Raw genomic sequence first — 26,201 nt, 5'->3', positions numbered from 1 at the left:
GTAAAAATATTGATTTGCTAGCTTTGATAACTCCCAGGTAGTATTCTTTGATGAAACACCACGTACACAAAATATGAAGTTATAAAAACGTGATTTTATTGATTTCAATTGATTTCCAAATTTCATTGAGAAAAAAAGTCAGAAGTTAAAATAGCTTCATGCAAAACGTAATGAGGTTTGCTTTGTAATTAATTGATAAGTTTATCAGTGAGATGCAACGAAAGCGAGTTGATAACTAAAATAATGCCACATCAAATGAAAGCACAAAAGTGGCCTTGCAACTTTGCACGGCGCACACGGATTAGTGAGGTATAAGACCAACAACAAAAAATTAAAAACTTTTTAACTTTTAACGTATATCATCCAAGAACTGGTGCAATTGTAAATTTTCGCTGCGACAAAAATCTTATTTTCTTGATTGTAACTTGCCTTTGAAAGCACACAGCACGAAATGAGGGCAGTAAATTCAAAAGGTGCGGTTTATAACCAAACAAAATGCAGTATTCTTGTCATTGCATCTTCCTAGATACAAATCTTATTTCCAAATGCATTTAGCCAGTTCCTTAAATGTTTGCAAGCACATTATATCACAAAGCCCTCAGACAGTCGACACAAATAACCTTTGTCAGAAACATGTCCAAAACAGTTTTGGTAGATTTGGTTTGTTACATCTTTATAAACACTGACATTATGAGGTTTAACTTTATTTAAAGTTAAGTCCACACGTGAGGCAGTAAAAGCACAAACAAGAAAGCTATGTTGATGAAAACCATTGAAGGCAAACAAGCCGGCCATGCATTTTTAAATATCGAATAAAACTAAATCCCAGAGTTGTAACTTTGCAATAACGTATTAAAACTTTATCAAGGGTTGGGATTAAGCAGTTGGTTTTAATTTTTCTTGATGTCTCTCAGAGCAACTGATCTCCGACCTATCTATGAAAATCTGTGGAAACAATGTGCTACATTTTCACGACTCCAACGTTATAAGGTTTACCATTCATTAGCTCAATTCAAGAATCATTTCGATGAGACTCGATATCAAACACTATCATTAACCGTATTGTGAGCTTTCCGTGGGTGTAAGACAATGTTAATTGATTAATTCTTTTTCTCCTTTCATCTTGTGCACGCCTAAAAGGCTAAAGGAATAACGCGATGACGCAACTAAACATGAGGAACCGTTGTTTGTGTAGATAAAACTCAAATTAAGTTTGACAGAGAACAGTCTGACGCTCTTCTGTTTGGGATTAAAAAGTAAAACATGACAGATACTTGCTTTCTTCATTGCCTCACTGTGGTGACTTTACTTGGTGTTGGCAATTTTTACTTCAAATATCTTTCTCAGTTGCTTTTTTTTGCTTTCTTCTGATCAGTTAGGCGATGGGCAGGCTCTGCCTCAACAGTATGTCAGACCGTTTTGGTATGTTGGGCATTACAGTATTTACAATGGTACATTGGTTGGTCTGACTGCCTGAAAAATAAGGGACAAGTTTGAAAAATACTTACAAAAATTGTTCCCGAATCACTGGGCTCGATTTGGATCTCAATTTCCAACTGGGCTCATCTCAGCAAAGATAAACTCTCCGTAAAAACTTAATAGTGCGAATAAGATATAAAAATACATCTCAAACAATAAACTGCTACCGGTACATATAAACTTTCAATACAACTGCAAAATATGATGCTGACAAGAGTGATATTACACTGAGTTCAAGGGTGATCCTGTCAGTAAAATCTGGCAGTTCTATGGCATAGGGAAATTCGCTTAACAAGTCAGGCACAGAATCAATCTTGGTTATGTCTATTAAACTAAGGCTAGTGTAATTTCACTAATAGCCAGCGAAACAGTCCATTTTTGCATTAATTCAATGTCTGAAGACGTTGAACATGTAAAAGACGGAGAGATCCGCTAGATGGAAGAGAATGGAGTCAATTCTGGTTAACGTCTCATAATTTCAAAGGAATCTCGTCCTGCAATGACATAGGGATCGGTATTGTCTTGTGGAAGACAGAAGTTACCTTGCATACTTATGAATCGCATGGCCTTGTCAATATCTCCTTGCAATAACGATAACAAAATCACCTGTTTATGTGATTGAATGCACATGATCACCAGCAACATTAAAGGGGAGGCTATCAGTATATAAAGAACAAATAGCAAGTGTTGACACTACGACTTGGTATAAGCGCTGAAATATCGACAATACTAGGACTTCCTGTATGTTCAAGACACCGAGGTGAGAGGGAAATCTAACCGAATGACACTTTGTTCTTCAATATCTCAAAAACTTGAATATGAAGTCTTACATGAAATGCCAACACCACTAACTGCATGACAGTAAAATATGAAGCCTAGGGTCACTTGTCAGCATAGTATCATATAGCAACTCCAACGGCTGCAATCCCCTTTCATCAACATAATTAAAGAACTTTTGAAGTAAATGCTGCTAAAGCCAACATAACGCACTGGCTAATAGCTTTCCTTCGAACCCTTTTCTATAAATGCAATGCTGCTGAAATCAAAGGGCTGCAAAAAAGATGAATTGACAACAGTCCTCACTCTTTCCCACGCCCCACAATACTTACTGGATCGACCCGTGCTCTCGTCTTAATAGCGAGCACTCGATGCATAAGCTCCAGAGCTTCCAGATGGTGCAGAGCCCGAACTCGGATACGATCCTGCAAATGAAACAAAAACAAGAAATGTTAAATTTAAAATGATTCATTAAAATTATTTTATTTCCTAGTAAAGCTATCTGATGACATAAGGACATGTTTGCACGTGATCTTAAAAGGAATGAAATCAAACAAACAAGAAATCGTTGCTACGTCCAACCTTCGAAATACGAGGAACAAAAGACGTAAAACCGTGAATTAACTAACTAAGCTACAAAAGAAAAAAAAATATAACAGAAGCATTGCAACTTCTAACCCTTAGCAAAGAGATTCTACACTATGTTTTTTTAAATTAGAAGGTATTGTATCCTTTCAACCTTAAAATAATTTTATAAAACTAGCTCATGAAATCGGTGTCAATGAAACCTTTTCCATGGAAATCAAACTATAATAAAGACACATTGAATTTGTTAGGAGATTAAATGTGCAAGTAAATCAAGAACTCATTTTTATGAGAGTTCCTAAGTAAATTACGGGTAATAGTAAAACTAACACATGTCATCAAAAATTGAATGAGGCTGTTCACCAGGCATGTAGTTAAATTACATGTTTTAATTAAATGGCATACGTTCTTCTGGTGCAAAATAAGCTGAACTATCGTTAAACATTTTGTTTGCACCAGAAGAACGTATCATGTTAATAACATCTTATCAAAATTTTCATGTGAAACCGCAACCGACAATGCAACGTACCATACGGTGCTGACGATCTTGAGCTGTATGACGAACTGCTGCTTTTCATTGGCCCGTAACTGCTGCCACTGTTCAAGTACGCAGAATACTCGTAGTTGCTACTGGCGCCTGATCACAACAAGTCAGTGACTGTTTATATGTAATGATACAAACAGAAATGATCAAACGACTGGCTCACACCCAGGCAGCAAAATCAGTCGCTTTGGCATTGACTCAACGTCAGCATTTGATTTAATTTTGGTGTCTGGGTGCGTACACGTTTGCAGATACCTTCAGTAAACTTATTATCAAAAGTCGTTTCGACTTATATTTCAGATGACGACAATAATGGTAACAGCAGCATTTATATAACGTCACATCCACAGTGTAAGCTATCCTCCCGGGCGCTAAACATAACGATGTTGATGAAAAATATTTTCGGTCATACGACGGTGTGTCATTTTACCTTCAGCCTTTGGGCGAGCATAGGGGTCGTACTCCGGAACTGCAGATGAAGAGCTTCCCCGATAAGGATCACGAGAATCGCGACTGTCACGGGCATCCCTGAAAAACGGATAAACGCGTTGCAACCAGGGTTCGAGGATAGCGCGAATAATAGAAAGCAAAACTTGTCGAAAAAACAATGGAATCTCAAATCAATGATCACTGTGTTTTGTGTGTAGAAAGATACGTGATTTAAATTCTTCAGATTTTACTGCAGCTGCGTGTGTACATTGTCAGATTTGTTATTGACTTCGGTTACATTCACACATTAGTGTAAAGCAGTGACGTTAGGTGGCGTAAACGTTTGGGAAAGCAACTTGGAAATATCCTACAGCAAGGTAGTAACCGAAAAGGTCGGGCGAAGCCCGAAGGCAACACTACCAGCGGGAGTGTCTGGGGGGCCTCCCCGGATAAAAAAAAAGTCAAATTGATAAAAATCAGTCAAATTGTGCTTAGCCCATGGCCTAATCACACGTCCATAATGTTCAGAAGTCATGAGCAATTTTAATTTTAACGTTACAATACCAAAATCCAGTGTTAGACATGGAGTAATAGTTGTTTAAATATTTAATTCGTTATGAATTTTCATTCCTCGATATTCAGTTAGACCTAGTACAATACAAAAACAAACAATTAAACACTACAACCTAAGGCTAAGCACTTTCTTATGCATAATATTAACTAGACAAATTGCTTCTGTTGTATTTCCGAATTTCAACTGTTTAACACGTTATTACTATCTAGGACTAGGATAACTCTATTGCAATAATTAAAAGCAGCTGCTTTACAAAATAATGAACTTGTAGATTGATTCTATTACCAATTGCTTCACACAGTAGACTACCATCAAGGGTAACTGCTTGTACAGTACTTTGTTATTGATGAGAATCTACACAACAAAAAGTGCAGTTTCTCTGCTTGCGGTCTGAAATATTTCTATGACACCATTTCGCCTCTATGATGCTGTGCCGTGCACCGTGACGGCGCAGACCTTTTCTCTGCGTATGACATTAGCGTAGCGCTTGTACGCACTGACGTCAATGGGAAAGCAACTTGCGTTTCAACTACCCATACCAAATCTGATTGGCCAAGCAACTGATGACGTTGTAGAAGGTAGGGAATGCAACTTTGAAAGTTGCTTCCCCGGAGCCACAGTTTCTAACAAGAGCGTTTGCGTTAACTGGCATTTACAGTATAGGCAAGACACGCGGTTTGGTGAAGACTTAGACTACTCCCTGTAAGCGTTACGAGTAATTCTAGTCACGAATGGAGTAATTTTCAAGTTAAAATAGACGTGATAAAAAGAGTAAGTTAAACCTAGAATTCAGTCACTATATTGTGCACAGCTTTCGCTCAGGTAAGCACTGTTTTCCTTGCTTTCCCCTCACCGATCGTCGCTGGTGCAAGGTTAGTAATAAAGCATCCTTTCAGGAAAATTGCAATCATAAGGACGTTAGATGTTTAACGGGAGCATTAAATAACCCAGATACACTCATGGCTTCAAAGTATGAACACAGTGTGATAGTCCCATGGACATTGGACAACCACTGGAAACGTGTCGAATATCTCCAAGCGAGTTCCTTATCGGCAGGTAGCTGGGACCAAGCATAATACTCTGCTGCCACATCCTATTCAAATCGCAAAGAAAACCAATACATCTAGCTAAGTTTTCTTTGTAGTTTGGTGTTCTCAGCTACGCATTGTATTTAACTCGTTAAAGGTCAGGTTGGTCGTTGTCCCCAGCTGCAAGGAGTACCCTTAGTACAGTCCATGAATGATGATGGTTGCAAATGATTTGGTATGGAGACAACACATCAACCATCGGCGTCTCCCTATGTTTTGGTAGTTGGAAAGTCAAGACAGATCATGATTTCGAAGCTAATCGGAAGAGCGGTGCGTAGTTTCTGGTGCAGTTAAATTTGTGTTGTTTGTGGATGAAGCAGAATAAGCCATCTTGAATATATTTTACCTCTCGTGAGAAGCAGTCAGCGGCGCATGAGAGCTGGCGTACGCTCGATCCCTGTCGGAAGAGCTCGGCGGCAAAGCGGCACGGTCTCTTTCTCCTGAAAACATCACTTGTCACTTTTTTCGATAATTCCAAAACTACCGAAAAAAAAACTTTTAACAAAAAGAATTGTGTCAATAAATCTATGAACGCGTGGTGTAAACGCGTTTTTGGACAATAATGATGGTAAAAAATGATTCACGCTTGTTTTTATTAAGTACAGCTCTGTGCACGACTTTTGTCTTTGTATTTGCCAACTGAGGACTGGAATGGGTAACGGCAAAAGCAGAAAAAACTGAATTACAATTGCTAACAAACAATTATCTCGGAAGTTTGTTACAAACAGCATAAAGCCGTATAAATAGTTGTCGACAGATGCTGTGGCTTCAATTACGGTACCAGAGGACATTTCAACGTCAAGTTGTATCATCACAAATCGCATTGTATGTAACATAGAGGTAAGTTCACATTAACCACAAAAAGAGACCAACCTTCTCTCGGTGGATAGCTGTCGTATGCGGGTGGCCTGTCAGCGTAGGCTGTAAGTACACAAAAGGATCGATATAGCTGTTAAATGCATAGAAATGTTGCTGATATATCCAGAGTGCAACTAAATGTGACTGCCGAAACAACGAAACCAGTCGGCTTAGAAAGCAAAAATCAACCAGTTTTCTATTTTATTTGATAAAATGAGTCCGAAAACTGTGTGTTAATTTACAGCGATTGTGATCAGAGAGGAAATTGAAGTTTACGCTCACAGCAGTCAATAAACAAATTACCTTCGCGCCTGTAGTAATCCGATGAGCTTCGAGAATATTCTGAAAAATCAACAATAAGTGAATGTGTAGGCTACCGCATTTAGATGTGATAGAACTTTTGCTGGCAAATACAACTACCTAATAATCGCTTTTGCACTCTGCATTGCTAAACAATGGTTACTGATAATAATTTGCAGAGGCCAACTTTACAGCTTCTAACAAACTTCTAATTTGTCACTAAAATGCGTACGCAACAAGATAACAAAAATATCATTAAGTGATGTCGTGATTTGGACAAAAACTAAAATGTTTAAAATGTGAAATCGGGTCAAATGCTCAAGAGGAACAGATCCAAAACATGTCTGTCTCCTCTCAAAAAAACTACATCTGCGTCTGGTCCATGATAAGCTAAACAAATTGCAGATGAATTCTTTCAAGACAAAATAACATCCTCACCAGCAGAGCGAGGAGCGTAATCCCGATATTCACGGTAGCGATCTGTAAGATAATGAACCCGTCAAACCAAAAATCGGTGCATCCGATGCATGAAGCCAAAAGTATAACACGAATGTCAATAAAAGACTTGCAGGCAAGTTGCAAAACTCAGGTTCTAAACTAAACTGTCAAACTCACCATATTCACTTGCATAGTCGCGAGGTGGGGGGTACCTGTCATATTCTAAAAACAAACCGAAGAGTGAAAATCGGTTCTTTGAGCTGATCCAAAGCAAACAAAGGTTGCAATTAATACTTCGCATCAAGGTAAACAGTCACAAAAATACGCTCTTTCTACACTACAAAGCATTCAACAATTTGCACAAGAGCTGACATGTCTGCCAAAGGATGATGTTACTGACCTCGGCTGGATGATGGTGGGTAGCGTTCATAGCTGGAGGGATAGCGATCGTATGCTGCAGGGTAACACAGTAAAATACGTTATACGCTGATATTTTCTTAATCTTTAAAGTATTTACCAGACACGACGTAATATAGCATTAAATAACGTATATATAACAGAAACAAATCATAAACCAAAAACACTTTCCATGTGATACAACAGTTTCTGTTGCGTATCCAGACAAAAATATATTTTGATGAACTTGCGTGCATTTCAATCCAAGTTGGTAGAATAAGGTTTTACTTCAAACAATAACGAGCCAATTAAGAGTCGCTGGTATTTTGGATTACAATACAGGAGAATTTGGCTATAGGGACACTTTTCGAAGGTCCCTGTAAGTGTCGTGAAAGACAAGTTTTACTGTATATCTAGTACCCATGTAGAGTATCAACAATCAATATTCAATACATAATCATATCATGCAAACTCACGACTACTCGGAGGGTATCGTTCATCTGAAAATGTCATAAAGTCGATCGTAAAAGGTCAAGTGTTACTTTTCAAGAAAAGTAACTACAAATTTTGATGAGCAAATTTAATCAGTAATGTAACTTTTAGTTAGAGTATCAACGACAACTTACTGACACGAGCAAAATCACCAACCCTTTAGCAAATCAGTCCCCTTTTCACACGTGAAAAGGTTGAAATAACGTTTGAATCTACATGCGGTAAATTAATGGAAAAAAGGGACTGATTTTGCTGGAGTGGATAGTAGCCTTATTCTCAATAATAATATGTGTCAAGCAAATGAATGATTGGAAACGTGCTTCAGCCTCATTTTAATGATTGCTATCGAATAAAATGATAAATTACATTATTATATTAAGTATACGACTATACGTACTATATGCAAAATTACAAAATCTAATAAAAAGTTGACCACTTTTCCACAGTGCCTGAGGTGTCCCGAAAAACCAGTCATTAAGCACAAGCTGAAAGATTGCTTTCACTGTAGTGTACGGTGGAGTGGAGATTTTTTACTTTCAAACATACTTTATAGCTTAGGCCTAATAATTACTCTAAAAAGAAACTCCCGGTGATGCTAAACTTTTTAAATTAAATTTGTTATCGTCACATGATATACTGTGATGTATTGAGCACCCTTGTTTGTAAGGGCGGCAACGTATTTCTAGAATGTAGAAAATTATTATGCACAAAATTTTGTGTACTCACAGTGACGGTCCATCACTGAAAAACAAAAACACAAATTGTCAATCAATTATTATTAATACAATCAAAAACAAGCAACTCTGTTCGTGCATTGGGTGATCAAGTTCACTTTCTGCATTCCTGACTACTGGTTGCTAGTGATGAATGAAAATATGCAGTCGACACAATCAAAATTTCAAACATTTATAGTCAAAACACATCTAGAGCTAATATGAGTAATATTAGAAGTCATCAAATGATGTCATGACTACACGGCGTACACGCCATTGAAAGACACTGCAGTGCTATGCAGAAAATTGCGTGTTTCAAAACACTTGGCAACAAAAATAATGATTGTAGCCTTTGTAGGTGAGATATAAATCAATAACTTACTTGGTGGGGGGTAGCGATCATAAGGGTGCCCTGCAAGAAGAAATGTGAAAAGCACAGCAAAGGTTTAAAAACAACAAGCTAGATATATCAACAAATTTAACTCATAAATATACAAAGACTAATTTTTATTTTTTGAACATACTGCTCTCGGTAAAGAAAACTAGGCCCCCGATGATATCGCTGGAACGTTGGAATCCTAAGAGTAGAAATTACCTACAACTGTGCCAAAAAGTAACAACGGCAAATCTTTTTTGTTTCGGTAGGCATATACTTTTCTTTCAATTATGAATTTTTCCATTATGATAACACTGGACAAGTTTTGTTTTATGACAGACAGCTTCCTGCGCCACAGCGTTTCACCAATAAAGATGTGGAAGACCTCTACCATAAATGTGTGCAAAACACTATAACAATTCCACTCACCATGCGGAGGAGGTGACCTTCTGTAATCTAAATTATCACAATTATATAATTACTTAAAGAAAAGCTTCAAAACTTACGACAACCCTACTGACAATGAACTTGTGTGCATTTTTGCTGCAAAGCAACTATATACACATGCATCCAATAATAATAATATAAAAATACAAGTGTATTACTACTCATTTTGGAGTAACAAATAATCAACTATTTTGGAGCGCACAGACTAAAAATCATAAAAAGCTACATCATCCGTTCTCAACACACAAGGCTGAGATTTATATGATACAAAAAAAAAGAGTGGTGTGAGGCAAAGAACATCTCTTACCTCTTTCACGATCTCGTGCATACTCTGGGGGAGGAAGCCCTCTGTCACCTGAAAATATAATTCACAGTAGAAGTAATAATAATGATGAATGCTATACTGGATGTCAGTATCTATGCGTCAGCAGCTATGGTTTCATTGAGCAATGAGCATGTTGCTTTGGCATTCTTTGCTTACAACTTACTTAAAAATAAGTGCAGTTTTTAAAAGATGTAGTTAATGCTGTATTGCGTATCAAATTAAGAACTGTATAATATATAGTATTAGTAGGGTGGCTCTTATTAGGCAAAAAATGAAAAAAAAAATTATTTTGTGTGGGACACCCTTTTAAAAGGTGAGGTTGTCAGAAAAAATTACTCCTGCAAAAAATTTATGAATTTGAAATTGATTTAGAGGTGGCCCTCCCCCCTAAAGTTTTGCGCCCTCCTCCAAAATACCAAATCTGCATATCTCAAAAACTGCTTAAGCTAGAGATACGGTTTTTGTGTCAAAAGATGCAGAAACCATGATTTCCTATCTGCTTTCTGAACAGTGATTGCGTCTATCTTCAGTAGAAAAGCAGTTATTTATAAAAAACCTGTTTTCGGTATTCTAGCACAAAACAGTGCTAAACAAGTATTGTGGGCTGTGGCCCAAGCTATTCAATAAACAAAGTTCATAAACTAACCTGTAAAACTGGTAAAGCAATAAACGAAATAAGTATTCCTAAACTTTTATGCATTCATACATAGCTAAAATGCCCGTTTTTTGTCATATTCCTTGGAGAAACTCCTGAGCGTGGAATCCGCTTTCAAGCTTCAAGTGCTATGCATCGCACTTGTTGGATGGCGAAGGCGATTTATGCAAAAAGCTTGGTCTGCATTTATGGTATCTGTCCGAAGAAATGGTTGGACTAGCCTTGTTTGACTCTCGATTGTCTGCGGAAAGTAAAAAGCTAATGGTGGCAACCATGTTAGATGAAACAGGAGAACGTCCACCAAGGAGACCAAGCATCAAAGTAGATGTCTTTCTTGGTAATAAGGGTCTAGAACAGTATTGCACCTCTAATTCAAAATTACTTCTTCAGCTGTTGGGTGAAGATGAAGCAATAATTACACTTTCAAAGGATCCTGCTCATTGGACTGAAGATGATGCATTTATTCAAGCTTTACACATGGCGAAGGGACTTTCAGTAGTCAATGACAGAGCAGAGAGAGGAGTTGCTCTAAGTCTAATCCAGTATTTTAACAAACTCTTAACTGAAGATGAGTACCAACTTCAGTTTCTTTTGCAAGTTGTTACTGAACACAGGAAACTGTTTCTAAATTCCAACAAGAACAATATTGTCGATTCTTCTTCGTTTAAACCTTCTTTGTTACTCCAGGGGTCAAGGGGCTCTGTCTTTTACCACCCTTGGGCAGTGGCGATGCGGTTTAGATGCTTAAGCAGGTGTCGAGCAGCAATTGCATTGATTCGTCATCCAGTTCAAGCAGACCACACACGCCATTTGGCGCAGTTACAGATGGTGTGGTCTGTGGTTTGTTCCTCTTTGCCACACTCACCAATTGCGGATGGAGCCATTCTCCATTTGTGCATGTTGGAGCGGAATAGTCTGACTCCAGTAGCCCAGTACGCAGGCAGTTGAGTCGCACCCAGGCCTTCCTTGGCAAATTATGCATTCCGGTTGGATGGGGGCTGGTGTCGGAGATAAAACTTTAGAGTCTTGAGGAGTTCTTCTTCCACTCTGAGCTCCATTTGTTGTCCTCCCAGGTAACCGCGCTGATGGATTGGTCCTCAGCGATTTTCATCAGGAGTTGTGCGTCACATACAAATGGGTGTCTCGATTTCAGTTGCCGAGGATGCTCGATTGCTCGCTCACAGACTCGCAGAGACTTGAGTGGAGCAAGTGGTTGGGGTTCGTAGTGCGGTGAGAAAGAGACGGGATGGCTTCTTCGTGACGAAACTCAGCTGGTTGGTTGCCTGCAAGGACAGGGAAATTGTCTGATGGTGTAGGTCGCAGACATCCTGTCACGATACGCAAGGCAATACCGTATGTAAAATCGGAATGGCCCGTTTTGGCGAGTCCGATTCGGCTAATCCGATTCGGCTAGTCCGATTCGGCGAGTTCCCTATTCGGCGAGAGCCTTTTTCGGCGAGTTTTTGAAATTTCATTTTTGAAAGGGAATTATCGGGTACCGTAGCCTAACTGTTTTCGCATCGTTTTAACGTCGCTAAACGTGCAGAAATAAATAAAAATTAAATGTTTGAACTACTAAATTAAAATTCGTCATGTCAGTTCAGTTGTTTTTATTTCTGACCATCATATCAAAAACAATACACGTCAACATAGCAAAGGTAGAAGCCACAAAACGCAAACGCTAAAACGTGCTTAAATTCGTCATGTCAGTTCAGTTGTTTTTAAGGTAGAAGCGACAAAACGCGAACGTTAAAACGTGCTTGTGACCGAAGTAAGTTATTGAGTTGAAAGAAATTCGGCACGGTCGCAACACCTTCAGAAAATTTTAAGATATAAAGGGAAAAGAAAATGTTACAAAAAAAATCATGTTTATATCTTCAAGTTAGTACTTTTGAATAGTTAAAATGATTAGTTTGGATCAACAAATGTGTGGCCTACAGCTTGGATTGAAAGGAAATTATCGAGTACCGTAGCCTAGTTATCCCGACCAGCAGAAATTGCCGTTTTTACATAGTTTTAACGTCGCTAAACGTTGAAATCGTGTAGAAAAGAGAACTTTGCTGACTAGGATACGTTGAAACTGGCAAACATTCACAGAAGCCCTTCCATTTCTGAATACATTATCTTAAAAGTGCATAATCTTAAAAACGCAACGTATCGAAGGGCTTCGGTGAATGTTTCTCAGTTTCAACGTATCCTAGTCATCAAAGTTCTCTTTTCTACACGATTTCAACGTTCAGCGACGTTAAAATGATAGGCCACACATTTGGTTAGCCTTCTCATTCTGTTACTACAATGTAAAAATGAACTGTTAGGCTAAATGGGTTCTTGGAACAAATTTTTGCTGGTTGGGATAACTAGGCTACGGTACCCGATAATTTCCTTTCAATCCAAGCTGTAGGCCACACATTTGTTGATCTAAACTAATCATTTTAACTATTCAAAAGTACTAACTTATAGACATTAAACATGATTTTTTTTTGTAACATTTTCTTTTCCCTTTATATCTTAAAATTTTCTGAAGGTGTTGCGACCGTGCCAAATTTCTTTCAACTCAATAACTTACTTCGGTCACAAGCACGTTTTAACGTTCGCGTTTTGTCGCTTCTACCTTTTTCTACACCTTTGCTATGTTGACGTGTATTGTTTTTGATATCATGATCAGAAATAAAAACAACTGAACTGACATGACGAATTCAAGCACGTTTTAACGTTCGCGTTTTGTCGCTTTTACCTTTGCTATGTTGACGTGTACATATTGTTTTTCATATGACGGCAAGAAATAAAAACAACTCAACTGAACTGACATAACGAATTTTAATTTAATAGTTCAAACAATTTTATTTTTATTCCTTTCTGCACGACTTCAACGTTTAGCAATGTTAAAACGATATAAAAACGGCAATTATAATTAGGCTACGGTACCCGATAATTTCCTTTTAAATATTTCAAAAACTCGCCGAATAGAACACTCGCCGAAAAAGGCTCTCGCCGAATAGGGGACTCGCCGAATAGATGACTCGCCGAATAGTAGCAGACCCATGTAAAATACTGTCGATACTGGATAATATCGCTTCTTGCAGTACTGAACAGAATTACATTTTGAAATGAATATCGTTACCAGTGTTCCCTCTAAGGTGCAAAAATTAAGAAAAAAACGAAATTTTGTAGACGGTTTTCGTGGTCACAAAAAAGGTTGTAAAATCAAGATTTGGTCAAATGCGTTTTTTCTAAATAACTGCTTTTCTACTCAAGATAGATGCATTCAATGTTCAGAAAGCAAATAGAAAACCATGTATTCTGCATCTTTTAACACAAAAACCGTATCTCTAGCTCAAGTGGTTTTCGAGATACGCAGATTTGGTATTTCGAGGGAGGGCACAGAATTTTAGGGGGGGGGGGAGGGCCACCCCTAAATCAACTTCAAATTTAAAAAAAATTGCAAGAGTTATTTTTTCTGACAACCTTACCATTTGAAAGGGTGTCCCAAGCAAAATTCAAAAACTCAATTTTAAGAGCCACCCTAGTATATAATGTATATAGAGCTTGCTTAACTCGAAAAAAGAAATCACAGTACACTAGAACGATTTACATCAGTAAAGCTTCGCGCTAACAAGATTTGTTTTTTAATAAAATAATAACTTTAGGCATGTTGGAACTGTGGATCGAAAGTAAGTCTAAATTTTCGTGCAGAAATACATGGATTGCAGACAAGGCTTGACTTTTCATAGCCTCTCCTCATACCAACTCTACTAAAGATTTTTATTGGGGGGAGTTTTACATAACATACCAACATACATATAAGTTTTATAATCTACTCATGCACAGCAAATGCAGTGAAATCACCCACCAGCAGGTTTTGGCTTGTACTTGTCTAGTTCATTCTTGGGCAACGCTTTGCGGACTTCGCAATCGTGACTGTTGATGGTGTGATATCTCTGATTGACAATCTTATCCACAGGATCATGATCAGCAAAGGTGACAAAAGCAAAGCCACGTTTCTTTCTCGTTTCACGATCCTCCATGACCTGCCAATCAACAGCATAGATGCAACCACGTGATATGACTCGATGTGAAAGCACAGCTAGAGTAGTGTGATTACTGCTGGGGTTTAGGAAAGGAAAAATCCTTCTGCATGTCTTGTACATTACATGTGATCCACAGTTTTCTTCTCCGCGTCGCAATGACAGATTGCTGTATTTTTTTTCAAAATGAAGAAGTGTGTTTTTCTAAAAATAGCAAATAGCTAAAACATTACACCTATATTCCAACCAGACTTTGAAATAGGCGGACGACTTGTAGGCATCCACACTGTGGTGTGGGGTGATTGAGACACTATTCCGAGTAAAATGTATTTTCTTGAGTACTTGGAGGTGACACATTATTGTTTAATTATAGGTTTATAGGTTTCTACAGGTTTCTACAGACACATTATAGGTTTCTACAGAAAAGTTTGGATTACACAATAAAAAAAAATACACAAAGTCATACGTGCAAGAAAAAATGTACTCATAAACAAGTTTCGTATAAAAAAAATATGACATTAAAAAAGTTAGGGATGACAAGTTAATGTCATCCCTAACTTTGACAAGTTAATATACATCTATTTAGTCAAGAACTGGGTGGGTGGCTTCTAAACTTGATCTGAATAGTTAGGCACTCTCTCGCCCAGCCTATCAACCAGTGGCATTCCTGGTCGGACGAATAAAGAGACTAAAAGAGTAAGACAATATTATTGTTAAAAATTTGAATCATGTTGAAATCCATAATGAAACACAAAACATTAAAGACAAATGAAGTTTTTCTTTTATGAAATGACATATCATGACATGTACATACCTCAACAAGGTCCACCGTGCCGAACTTTTGAAAGTATTCACGCAAGTGGGGCTCATCGGTGTCTTCTTTGATACCACCAATAAAAATTTTCTTGACTGTTGCATGAGCACCAGGTTTATCAGAATCCTACATTGGACGTAACACAACAAGACAGCTTCAATATTATTTTATTATGTATGTTTTATGATAAATGCTTTGTGTATTAATTTGCAATTGTATGATGCGCTTCTGAAAAACACGATATGTTATATTTACCTCCCTAGAAACTGCCCGTTTTGGAGTAACTGTTCTACCATCCAGCTTGTGCGGTCTCTCGTCCATTACTTTATCAACCTGTGAAATATATTACATTAGTAATTCTGTACAGCGTAAACACTAAAACGAATAGTATATCCATCAACTCAATTTTATTTTTCTTTGGATGTCATCAAGCTCTTCCAGCAGCATGGCTTAAGCATTACTATAAACGCTAACATTACAGAAAGTGGTTTCCTTGAGTTACTTTTAATTTAACTTCTGCAAATTCTGGCCATACTGCAAACCAAACAGTGACCCACTTTATATCCATTTGCACTAAAAACCACCCACTACACATCAAAAAGAAACTCCCCTCCATAATCTCAAAACGACTGCATCCACCACATTGTACAGCCAGGCCGAATTCAATAAAACTGCACCTCCCTAAGATGACTCCCTTGTTAAATGCCGTATCAAAAAAAAATTGCTATTATCCAACAGAAAACCCACCACAACCCAGAAAAAAAAAGTGTAACATCATATGGTTCAACCCACCTTTTAACATGCAAGTCAAAAAACACCAGTAAAGACTTTTCCAAACTTGTATCAATTCATCCCCCCCATCATTGACTTCACAACGTTTTCAACAAAACACCATTAAATTGTGTTATAGATGCACTCCCAACTTAGGGAGTGTCATTTCCAGCGACAGCAAAAAGGTCTTACAGTCTACCAACGAATCAACCCCATCAGGATGCAATTGCTGAATCAAAACGGAATGCCCTTATAACGGATGCTGCAATCAAAAATCTATCATTTGCAAAGCTTCAATTACCAACGCCCCAGTACGTTTGAATTATTGTGGTTGTTGCGAAACGTCCTTCGAATCTCACTATTACTTACAATCATAAATCCTCATTTCTCAAACGGTTTAAAAATTGCACCAAACTTCCAAAGCAGTCAGTCAGTCTCTTAAAAACAAAGATATCAAACCCAACATTTCGTGGTCTATTCATAGCTATGCCCGACCTTACAGTGGTGGTCATAGCCTCTGCCATCATTTCTTCACTGAAAAGCTGGCAATATTACAGGCTGACGGCGACCACCTATTAAAAATATCTTGAGTTGGTTAGTAAGTGCCGTCATCGCAACAACTTCAAGCTCAGATATGTCAAATAGCGCAGGTCCCGCTCTGTCCTCACAGCACCCACAGGCCTACAATCTCTACATTCTAAAACACAGCCCAAAATCGTGTCATAAAAACTGTCATGACATAGCCCAATCATCGCGGTCAATACCGCAGCTATAACACCACCCACACTGAAGCCGATCCAGGTTTAGTCAGGGTTAGGCAACTCAAAGCTTCATATGATTCGCTAATGGTCACATTTTTGAGTTTACATTTTTGACTCGCTAATGGTTACATTTACAATTTCTTCCTACACCTGCTTAATATTTCCAATTTCTCTTTTGCATGTTTTCAGCACCTTCTGACGATCCCGCAAAGGGTGAAACAGGCTGTAAAGGTTACTTTGATAATAGTGATTTAATTTACTTGAAATAGCTCTGCCTAGCATTGCGCTTGGCATTGAGCACTCTTCTGTGGTATTACAATAATACCAATTATCTTACTTACTATTACATATATATATCAGTATGTTCAATTTCCTACCCCTAAGGGCGCCGTCGGTTGGTTGAGAAGCTTTTGCCAGGCAAAGACTACCCAGGTAGCAAAAGTGTATAATTTTGCATCGTTTTTACGTTGCTAAACGTTTAAAAAACCCATGTAACTTGGCAATTTAAAGCTTTTCTTAATAGTTTTATGCAAAAAAGGCAAAACTTAACATTTGATACAATTCCTTGGAAATACCAAAATTGCTTCTTTTTGTAACATTAAAGTATAGGCCAAAATATCGGTATCGGCCTAAAAAGTGATATCGGTATCGGCCAAAATATTAGTATTGGTACATCTCTAATTATGAAGTACAGGTCCCTATAAACTTACCATATAAATTTTTTTGTAAGTTACAAAGCCAAATCCTCTAGACTTTTTAATTTTGGGATCTTTCATGACAATGCAATCTAAAAGAAAAACAAGCTTAGACATCAAAACATAAACAATTTAACAGTGTCTAAAACTAATCACATGTCCAAAGCATTTACCTAGAATTATTGTGTATATATTATATCATAGGCGCCGACTTTTCAAAAAACCTTGGGGGGCGAGAAAGGTGATGACGTCATAAACATACCGCTATTTTACTCAATTAAAATAGTCTTTGATTAAGCTTACTGTCTTGTTTATTGACACCTAGGTCGCCAACCGAATTTATTAGAACCGCTGCTTGAAACGATTAGTTTTACGCATGTAGTACGCCTTGTCGTAAAAATTTTGATATTGTTAGCTCATAATTGGAACAGTTGGAAAACAAGCCGATTCATTTCCTTTTCGTGCGAGTGAATAACAACGACCAAGACAGTGAAGTTATCGAAATAAAACGCAAAAAATCATGATTTCAAGCAGAGTGGAAACCCGCTATAAGTTTTATTAACCTCGTTTCGCTCGTTTTGCTAATTACTTACCTTCAAAGCGCTAACAACGGCGAAGTGTTTTCTTTTCTGTTTTTTATCGAAAGTCTTTACAGTCTTTTATATACTCGAGTATAGGTCGAGATGTTCGCAAGTGATTGTCACCTCAAAAAGACAAGTTCAACTTATACACGGGACAAGCTATTGTCTCCAGCTCGGCAGTTTTCAAAATAAACGCATTTTTACTGCCGCAAAATCATTGTTGACGTAGATTACGGAATTTGAAATGGCGTCGTCCTAAGTAAAACTCTTAAATACGTTTATTAGCAGTGATTCGAACTTAATTTTCAAATTTAATGATTTCTTGTCAATTCTAAACTTTATGCACTTGTTGAGCAATATGCTAAGCTCACCAGACAAAACAGCGGAAAGAGCTGTTTTAAGAGATCAATTTTTTTATTTTTGCGTGTAGGATATAATCGTTCTTATTACGTAACATGCGATGATCGTTGAGGTCGGTGTCAAACCTAAGCGGTCGCATAAAACAATGATATCAGGTTAGCTAGGTGACAATAGTGGTAAGAGACGTCGTTAATGCAGGCAATATCTGCGACCAAGACCATTAAACACATTTTCTTTTATCGGTTTTCAATTTAATTACACATTGCGAACTAAACAATGCGTTTTGTTGAATCATAATTGATCTAACAGCGGGGAAAATAGCGCGTCTAATTTAGCTGGTTTACTTAATATTGCAGTGAATAGTTACGTGACTATTCCAGCAGCGTAAGTTACTCTACCATCTACTTTGAAGTTTCCATGCCGTAAGAGACTATGAGAAAGCCATGCGATCAGCTGCTGTTTTGCATGCAAGAGCAACGTGGGCTGTTTTTCGCTTTCGCATTCTTAAAGTCCGTTTAAATGATCTAAATCTCTTTCGCGACGTGTTTTATCTTTGAAACACCACTTGTAATAACCATTTTTGTTGCCCCTTAACCATAAGTTTACGGGGGGCGCCGCCCCCCGGCCCCCCCGGAAGTCGGCGCGTATGTATTATATATATATAATACAATCAATTCAAATGAGCCAGGTAACAGTAGTTATAAAGCACCTCTAGAAACAAAATATTTATATATTTAAGTATATTTAAGTACGCTAAAACCTCAATTGCTAAGGCAACAGGGATCAGTTGTCAGTAGATGTAACAGAAAATATATTTCGCACTTGCTAGTGCATCGCCAGTTCTGATCTCCGACTCAGCTCAGCAGCAGCCTAGAGCAGTTAGTTACAGTTATATATACTTAAGTATACTAAAATTTCAGGAAGAAGTCACCATCCCACAAGGTTGCAATAGGCATAGAAGATGAAGGAGCATTAGGAATGATGTAAAGTTTTAATAAAAAATTTACAAAGCATATTAACAAAATGGCTCAAATCAGTGATATATATTTTGATTCTTACGTTGCTCGGAAGATAGCTCTTACCTATTACTTCACCAAATTGATTGAAATACTCCCGTAAGCCATCATCAGTAGTGTCAAAGTTAAGACCTCCAATAAATAATTTCCGCTGCTGTTCAGGCTCGTTAATAGGTTCACCTCCGTTGGAAGCCTTGAAGCAAGTTTAAGAAATTATGTGATCTGATTATTGTACATTCTGCCGGGTGCCAGATGATTTGTTTCTGAGATGTTTCAGCACTCCGCACTTCGGAAATTGTCGCCACATTTTCGATGGTGTGGATGAACAGATTACCGCGGCTCGAATCTTATTTTATTTAAAGTTGATAAGAAATGAAAAGTCTCTTGAGCTCCAAAAGTTGATAAAAATTTGGTGACCTGGGAGCTGAATTATCACAGAAATGATTTGGCAAAAACTTATAATTTGTCACTACTGGTTGGGTTTGCATGATACTTTGGTAGCTTAATTCATTTTTAAATCTGATTTCCATACATTTGTGATAAGGTTAACTTCGCAAGAAGGATTTGAATCTCAGATAGGTCTTGTAGCGTCCAAAAATTTAATGAATAGCAGTGTTTAATGGTGGCTGGTGCTGTTTGTGAGCAGTGGGGCTGCAACAAATAGTCCGGGGGGTCTCTCCCAAGAAAAATCACATTAAGTTTGGTGCGTTCTGAGCATGTTTTTACTCCAAATTTTGAAAAAAATGCATTCAAACTTTGTTGAAAAGTTGATGTATTCTTAAGCTGTAATTAAAAAAAAACTAACCATTGCTTTGGAGACAAACTTTACTAGTATTGAGCTCAGTCTTGACTAGCCTAGCCGTTGCATAGGCTACAAGGTTCAAGTAATTTTGAGATGCCGTATGCTGGATTGGCACTTCCTATAACCTGTTGAATACCCTAACTCTACAGCTAACACTTCTACATTCATGGCTCATCGCTACACTGTGAAATAAAAACTAACTTTAAAAAGTCTGTGAAGTTATTCGGTTAGGTGGGGCTGTTTTCCATGCAGCCCCAACAGATTCAAAAATTGCTGTAAAATACCAAAAGAGGTGGAGCTTCAAGGATAATTTTTAACCAATCAGAGCGCTTGAAATCCAGAATCTCGGGATGCAAAGAAGTTTGCCCAAAATCGGTGTTGCCAAACGAAACGTTTAATATTTTAATTTTCGATCAGCAATTCTTAAGTGAAAAAAATTAACCGGTTGGACAAATACAGCGGAAGACATATTATTTTCCCTCTTCTCTTTCTTTCTTTCAGGCGGGGTTGCAGCTCCATGGCACGAGTCGCCACTGGTAGTTTGTCTATGTTGTATAAATAATTACGAATCAAGGCCGTATGTTGTGCTAAACGCTAATCCTAACACAATGACAACTTACTGTTGTCTTGATATCTGCTTGATAGCTCAGTTGGTTAATAAGCACTTGACTTTACAAACGAAGAATCTGCAAGATTAAACGACGCTTGTTCGACTCTCGGGGTGTGCACTGTGCACTTCAGCAATTCAGTTTTAGGACTGCTCTCTACTCAGCAGCACCTATTGGATGAAATAATTCACAGACAACCACACTTTCATAGCAGAAATTTCACTTTGTTAATTTCAATAAACGGGTCTGCGTCAGTGGTTCAAAGCCTCTACTCTACGACGGATTATCGTAGTGTTATGATAAATAGCCTAAAACAAATTTAAACTATAATGCTTGCAGTTTGAGCACCTTGGCAAGGTTGGCAATAGTACCATTTTTGGAGCTTAGGTTCCACAAATGGGAAAACGTCACATGGAGGTATACATCTCCGTGGCCATACCCAGTGTACCTACTGCACTATGGAGGGCGAAAAGCCGAAACTTTGTGCACTGTCTGCAGTAATAATGTAAGATTATGTTCTTTGAAATAAGTGATGTTTAGATCAGTGCTTCAAACCAGTGGGTCACGAAGCTATTTCAGGAGGAGCGCAAAGCATTTCGAAATGTTTTTGAATGTTGAAACTTTCTAAAAAATAATGACATTTCACAGTGTAGATTCAAACGATCTGTTATAGCCTGATGCTGCGGGTTCTTTTTAGCAATATCAAATTACACTAGCTTTCGGAACACAGTTCCCTAGTCATGTGCTATGACGAATGGTGTTGCAGTCAGTGAGTGGTTCTTTACGGAATGGCCCGTTTCGGCTAGTCCGATTCGGCTACAGCCCGATTGGGCTAGTTCCCTATTTGGATACAGTCTTTATCAGTTAGTTCCCTATTCGGCAATTTTTTGAAAACCAACGATAATCCTTCTGTAATCCAACAAAATCCTTCTGTAACTCCAACGACGCCTTCTGTTTATTTAGAAAATTTTGTATTTTATTCCACAATAGACTATCGTTTCTATTGCAAGTGACTCAATCGTTAGGCTACGCATTTTTGTGGCTGTTCAGTTTAGTTTGTTTTTAGTTCTGACCATCACAACGAAAAAACAGTATATTTAGTTTAAAAAAAATACCTCGTGGTGATATCGAACTCATATCCTTGGGAGTACGGGCCAGACAAAGATCGCACGCGTCACAGATTCACTTGGCAAAAGCGGTTGAATTTAGAACTTATATATGCACTTTTTTTCATTTGTTCTTTCGAGAAAGAAGAAAAAATACGCACCAGCGCGCATGCGCAGTAAAAGCGACGTAACAGTTAAAAAAAAGGCATGGAACGGCTGTATTTACGGTAGCCACTTCCTTTAAAATTTCCAGTAATGATCCTAAGAGTTTGCCGAAGTCAATGATCGCAGTTTCTGCAAACATTTTAAAAGGGGTTAGGGTTAGGAAACAATTGAGAGAAAAAAATTTAAAAAAGCCGAAGTCGCTGATCAGAGTTTCTGTAAACAAACAAACTGAAAAGATCGAGAGAAAAAATAGAGCCGTTTATTTGCAGTTTTTGCAAACAATTTAAAAGGGTTAGGATTGATCGGAGTTTCGGCAAACATTTAAAAATTTCCGGTAAGGATCCTAAGAGTTTTTGTTTGTTTGCGAAAACTGCAATCAGCAACTTCAGTCTTTTTTTAATTTTTTCTCTCGATCTTTTCAAGGTACGAACTGTTCAGGGTACAAACTAGGTTGCATCCCTCTTAGAGCGTATAGAAACAGTACAGTACGGAATGATTCTGCATCGTGTGATACCAAACACACGTTTGGTATCATTTTGGTATCTAGCACCAGCAGTTTTAAAGTTACAGCACAGCCAGTAACTCCCAAAACCATTTTTGTTGTTGATTTTTTGCCAATTTTTCAGGGATCTAGACCCTCTTTTTTCACTCCACTCTAAAATAGATTGTCATGATTTTGCTTTAAAAGTGGCTTAAAGTTTAGTCTAGAGCAGTATATTGCAAATTCAGAAAATCAGAAGTTTAACAGAGAAATCAGACAAAGTTGTAAGAAAGCTCCTCAAAAAAAAACACACCCAAGCTGTTCTGAACCATGTTCCGATGGGATCTCGTTTGCAGACATTACGGTAACCACTTTGGGTTGGCTAGGTTTAAAAACACACGAAGATAAATCATTTCATTGTTTTTACTCGCCTAAAAAAGCATTCAAATCAGCAGCATAGGCTACTTACCATGATGTGACAACTCTTGATGCAGATATCTTTAGTCTATCACTGGATTTTCAGCAAAGCCTAAAAAACCTGAGGAAACAGTACCGTAATTTGGGGTGAATAGGGACAATTTTAAAGGTTTTTGCTACACAAGCTTTTCTAATAATATATTATAATGTTGCCATTTTTAGTAGTTTGACTTAAGTCTATATGTTAGACCTATGTTTATGTAATTTTGTATTTTTTAAAAATCATAAGAATTTTGAGATATTTGGAAAAAACTGGTGTTCCTAATCACCCCAAATTTTGGGGTGAATAGAGACATTTTATTTTTTCTAATTTTAAACCTTTTCGATCTGCGCATGAGGTGAATAGGAACACCGTATCTGAAGCTTTGGTACTTGATGCTTTGAAGTAATGCAAAGGTTTGAACCTGCTGGTGCTTGGCATGAGGCAAAAGGATTTTTTATAAAAATAAAATGTCAAAAAATTGAAAAATTAAATTTTTATTTAACAACAATTTTTTTCCTTCCTGGATCATCACTGAGGTTAGAGTCTCGTCATAATTCATTATGTTTCCAGGCGGCACATCTCTTGTGTCCTCAAGATTGTCAAAAAAGCTATTAAGGCAGTAAAGGAGATTGCAGCTCTTGACCGTTTGATATTTTGACAGAGCCTTTGAGCCAGCACATCTTTGTGCCGTTTGAGAAACGATTCTACTCAGTCATTACCCGGCATATTATTCTTAAACTTTGTGTGTTAAATTCCCCTTCTATGAAATTGAGCTTTGACGGTGTATTTTATGCCAAATTTGTCCATGGGCTATCCCCACTGTGCACATAGCAAGAGTCGACCAACTAGATGTTCCTCTAATGCTTAGCTAAAGCCAGCTGACCTCCTTGGGGCTTTATACCTTGACTTTTGTGATGTCAATCCCCCATCTATAGCTTCAAGAGCTTTTTGCAAGGTGCTGGTATATATCATATTTCTTGTAGCGCTTGGCTCCCCACTTCGGTTTGTAATTTATTGGCATTGTTCCTATTCACCCCACAAAAGTTGAAATTTTTGTCATGAAAAATAAAATAAAAAATACGCACAATCAGCGTAAACGTAGTTGGTCCAAATTTTTTTTTTGTATAATGTAGGATAACCAACCTAACAAGGTGCAAACCCAGAAAAAGTGTATTTGCCTGTAAACCGATTTCCACAAACAAAGTTTTGACCATAATAAATAAATAAGAAAAAAATTTACCCAAGTGATTTTGGTCTCTGTGCAGTTGCAATATATTATTCAAAAAAGTTATCAGCCTTGAATTATCAATAAATTTAGGCAGTGGCTATTTGACCGGCTCCGGTCTTTGAATCTGAAACACTATTTGACCGGTCATGACGTCACTACATAAGCACTTTTTTCTTTTTCAAAGCAAAAGACGATAAGCACCTTAAGTTTTAAATTCAACACGTTTTTTTCAACTGAATCCGTGGCGCATACGTAACGTCTCGGGCTGCCATTCTAGAGGGAATGAGTTCGATTCTATCCGGAAGCGTTCCTTTTTTTTTTTAAATAAATTTTGACCCAAAGTGCATTTTTGTGGTCAATTTTTAATTTGAGTAGCCTACAGCCCATTTTTTTAAATCTTTCCAAATGTGAGTAATAAAGTTAAGTTTTTTTAATTTGTGAATAAAAGAATAACAGTTAACCTCTCAAGTACATGTAGCTCCACACAGAGTGAAATTTACATGCCTTTTGACTCCTTTTTATTTCTTTAAAAGTAATATCTAAAAAGACATTATTGACCCAAAAAGAATGTCTAAAAAGACATTATGAAAAGCAACTACGAACAAAGGCCAGTGTTTCGATCTCCCGACCTCTTCAGCGTAGCGTAGTAAAGTGAAAGTGGAAAGTTGTCTTGAAGGGTTGGTTGAGAGGATGATTTGAAACTTGACTGATTGTTGTGCGACAATGAGACTGGATTTAATTTTTAACTTCGGACTTCAGCGAAACGTAATCTTACAGCCTATCAGAAGGTGTGATTTTTTCAGAGAATTTGTTCTAAGAAATGAAAGGAATTTGTTAAAAATAAAGACTAGAAAAAACTTTTTTAATTCGTTTTGAAACTTTTTTATTCACTTGTTGATTCATTCATATCAGTTTGTATCCTTTTATAGTTAAAAAAAAGAAAGAAAATGAATGCTTCCGGATAAGTATCGAACTCATTCCCTCTAGAATGGCAGTCCGAGACGTTACGTATGCGCCACGGACTCAGTTGAAGTAAACGTGTTGAATTTAAAACTTATCGCGCTTATCGTCTTTTGCTTTGAAAGAAAAAAGTACCTACTTATGTAGTGACGTCATAACCGGTCAAATAGTGTTTCAGATTCAAAGACCGGAGCCGGTCTTTGAATCTGAAACACTATTTGACCGGTCATGACGTCACTATGTAGGCACTTCTTTCTTTTTCTTTTTCAAAGCAATAGACGAGAAGAGTGCCTATATAAGTTCTGAATTTGACAATTATGTTCAACTGATTGGGTGGCGCGTGGGATACCGTACCGTACGTCTTGGGTGGTGTTCTAGAGGGAATGAGTTCGATACTACGCGGAAGCGTTTTTTTTTTTGGCAGTGGCCATTTGACCGGCTCCGGTCTTTGAATCTGAAACACTATTTGACCGGTCATGACGTCACTACATAAGCACTTTTTTCTTTTTCAAAGCAAAAGACGATAAGCGCCTTAAGTTTTAAATTCAACACGTTTTTTTCAACTGAATCCGTGGCGCATACATAACGTCTCGGGCTGCCATTCTAGAGGGAATGAGTTCGATTCTATCCGGAAGCGTTCCTTTTTTTTTTTAACTAAATTTTTGAAAGTGGAAAGTTGTCTTGAAGGTTTGGTTGAGATGATGATTTGAAACTTGACTGATTGTTGTGCGACAATGAGACTGGATTTAATTTTTAACTTCGGACTTCAGCGAAACGTAATCTTACAGCCTATTAGAAGGTGTGATTTTTTCAGAGAATTTGTGCTAAGAAGTGAAAGGAATTTGTTAAAAATAAAGACTAGAAAAAACTTTTTTATATCAGTTTGTATCCT

General features: G+C 37.6%; 1 protein-coding gene and 1 pseudogene across 3 annotated transcripts in view; one reads left to right on the top strand and one right to left on the bottom strand.

The window, feature by feature from the left end:
* LOC145776957 (uncharacterized) overlaps positions 1-26,201 on the top strand; it is an 868,661-nt pseudogene that overhangs the window by 833,481 nt on the left and 8,979 nt on the right.
* Positions 75-26,201, bottom strand: part of LOC145776958 (uncharacterized) — a 44,332-nt gene continuing 18,205 nt past the window's right edge. For all 3 annotated transcript variants that reach the window (XM_082588209.1, XM_082588208.1, XM_082588206.1), the window contains exons 2-22: positions 23,131-23,199; positions 19,566-19,692; positions 17,558-17,634; positions 15,571-15,648; positions 15,316-15,441; positions 14,327-14,504; positions 9,804-9,851; positions 9,479-9,505; positions 9,056-9,085; positions 8,687-8,701; positions 7,945-7,968; positions 7,473-7,526; positions 7,250-7,294; positions 7,073-7,114; positions 6,638-6,676; positions 6,350-6,397; positions 5,823-5,916; positions 3,816-3,913; positions 3,371-3,478; positions 2,589-2,681; positions 75-1,473 (exon numbers count right to left, since the gene is read on the bottom strand). In XM_082588209.1, the coding sequence (XP_082444335.1) occupies positions 2,611-2,681; positions 3,371-3,478; positions 3,816-3,913; positions 5,823-5,916; positions 6,350-6,397; positions 6,638-6,676; positions 7,073-7,114; positions 7,250-7,294; positions 7,473-7,526; positions 7,945-7,968; positions 8,687-8,701; positions 9,056-9,085; positions 9,479-9,505; positions 9,804-9,851; positions 14,327-14,504; positions 15,316-15,441; positions 15,571-15,648; positions 17,558-17,634; positions 19,566-19,692; positions 23,131-23,133 (1,332 nt within the window). In that variant the 5' untranslated portion in view covers positions 23,134-23,199 and the 3' untranslated portion in view covers positions 75-1,473; positions 2,589-2,610. The remainder of the gene's footprint in view (positions 1,474-2,588; positions 2,682-3,370; positions 3,479-3,815; positions 3,914-5,822; positions 5,917-6,349; positions 6,398-6,637; positions 6,677-7,072; positions 7,115-7,249; positions 7,295-7,472; positions 7,527-7,944; positions 7,969-8,686; positions 8,702-9,055; positions 9,086-9,478; positions 9,506-9,803; positions 9,852-14,326; positions 14,505-15,315; positions 15,442-15,570; positions 15,649-17,557; positions 17,635-19,565; positions 19,693-23,130; positions 23,200-26,201) is intronic.

The sequence above is a fragment of the Aplidium turbinatum genome, chromosome 9, assembly GCF_918807975.1.
Source record: "Aplidium turbinatum chromosome 9, kaAplTurb1.1, whole genome shotgun sequence".
Classification (NCBI taxonomy): domain Eukaryota; kingdom Metazoa; phylum Chordata; class Ascidiacea; order Aplousobranchia; family Polyclinidae; genus Aplidium; species Aplidium turbinatum.
This window is presented reverse-complemented; position numbering and strand designations above follow the sequence as displayed.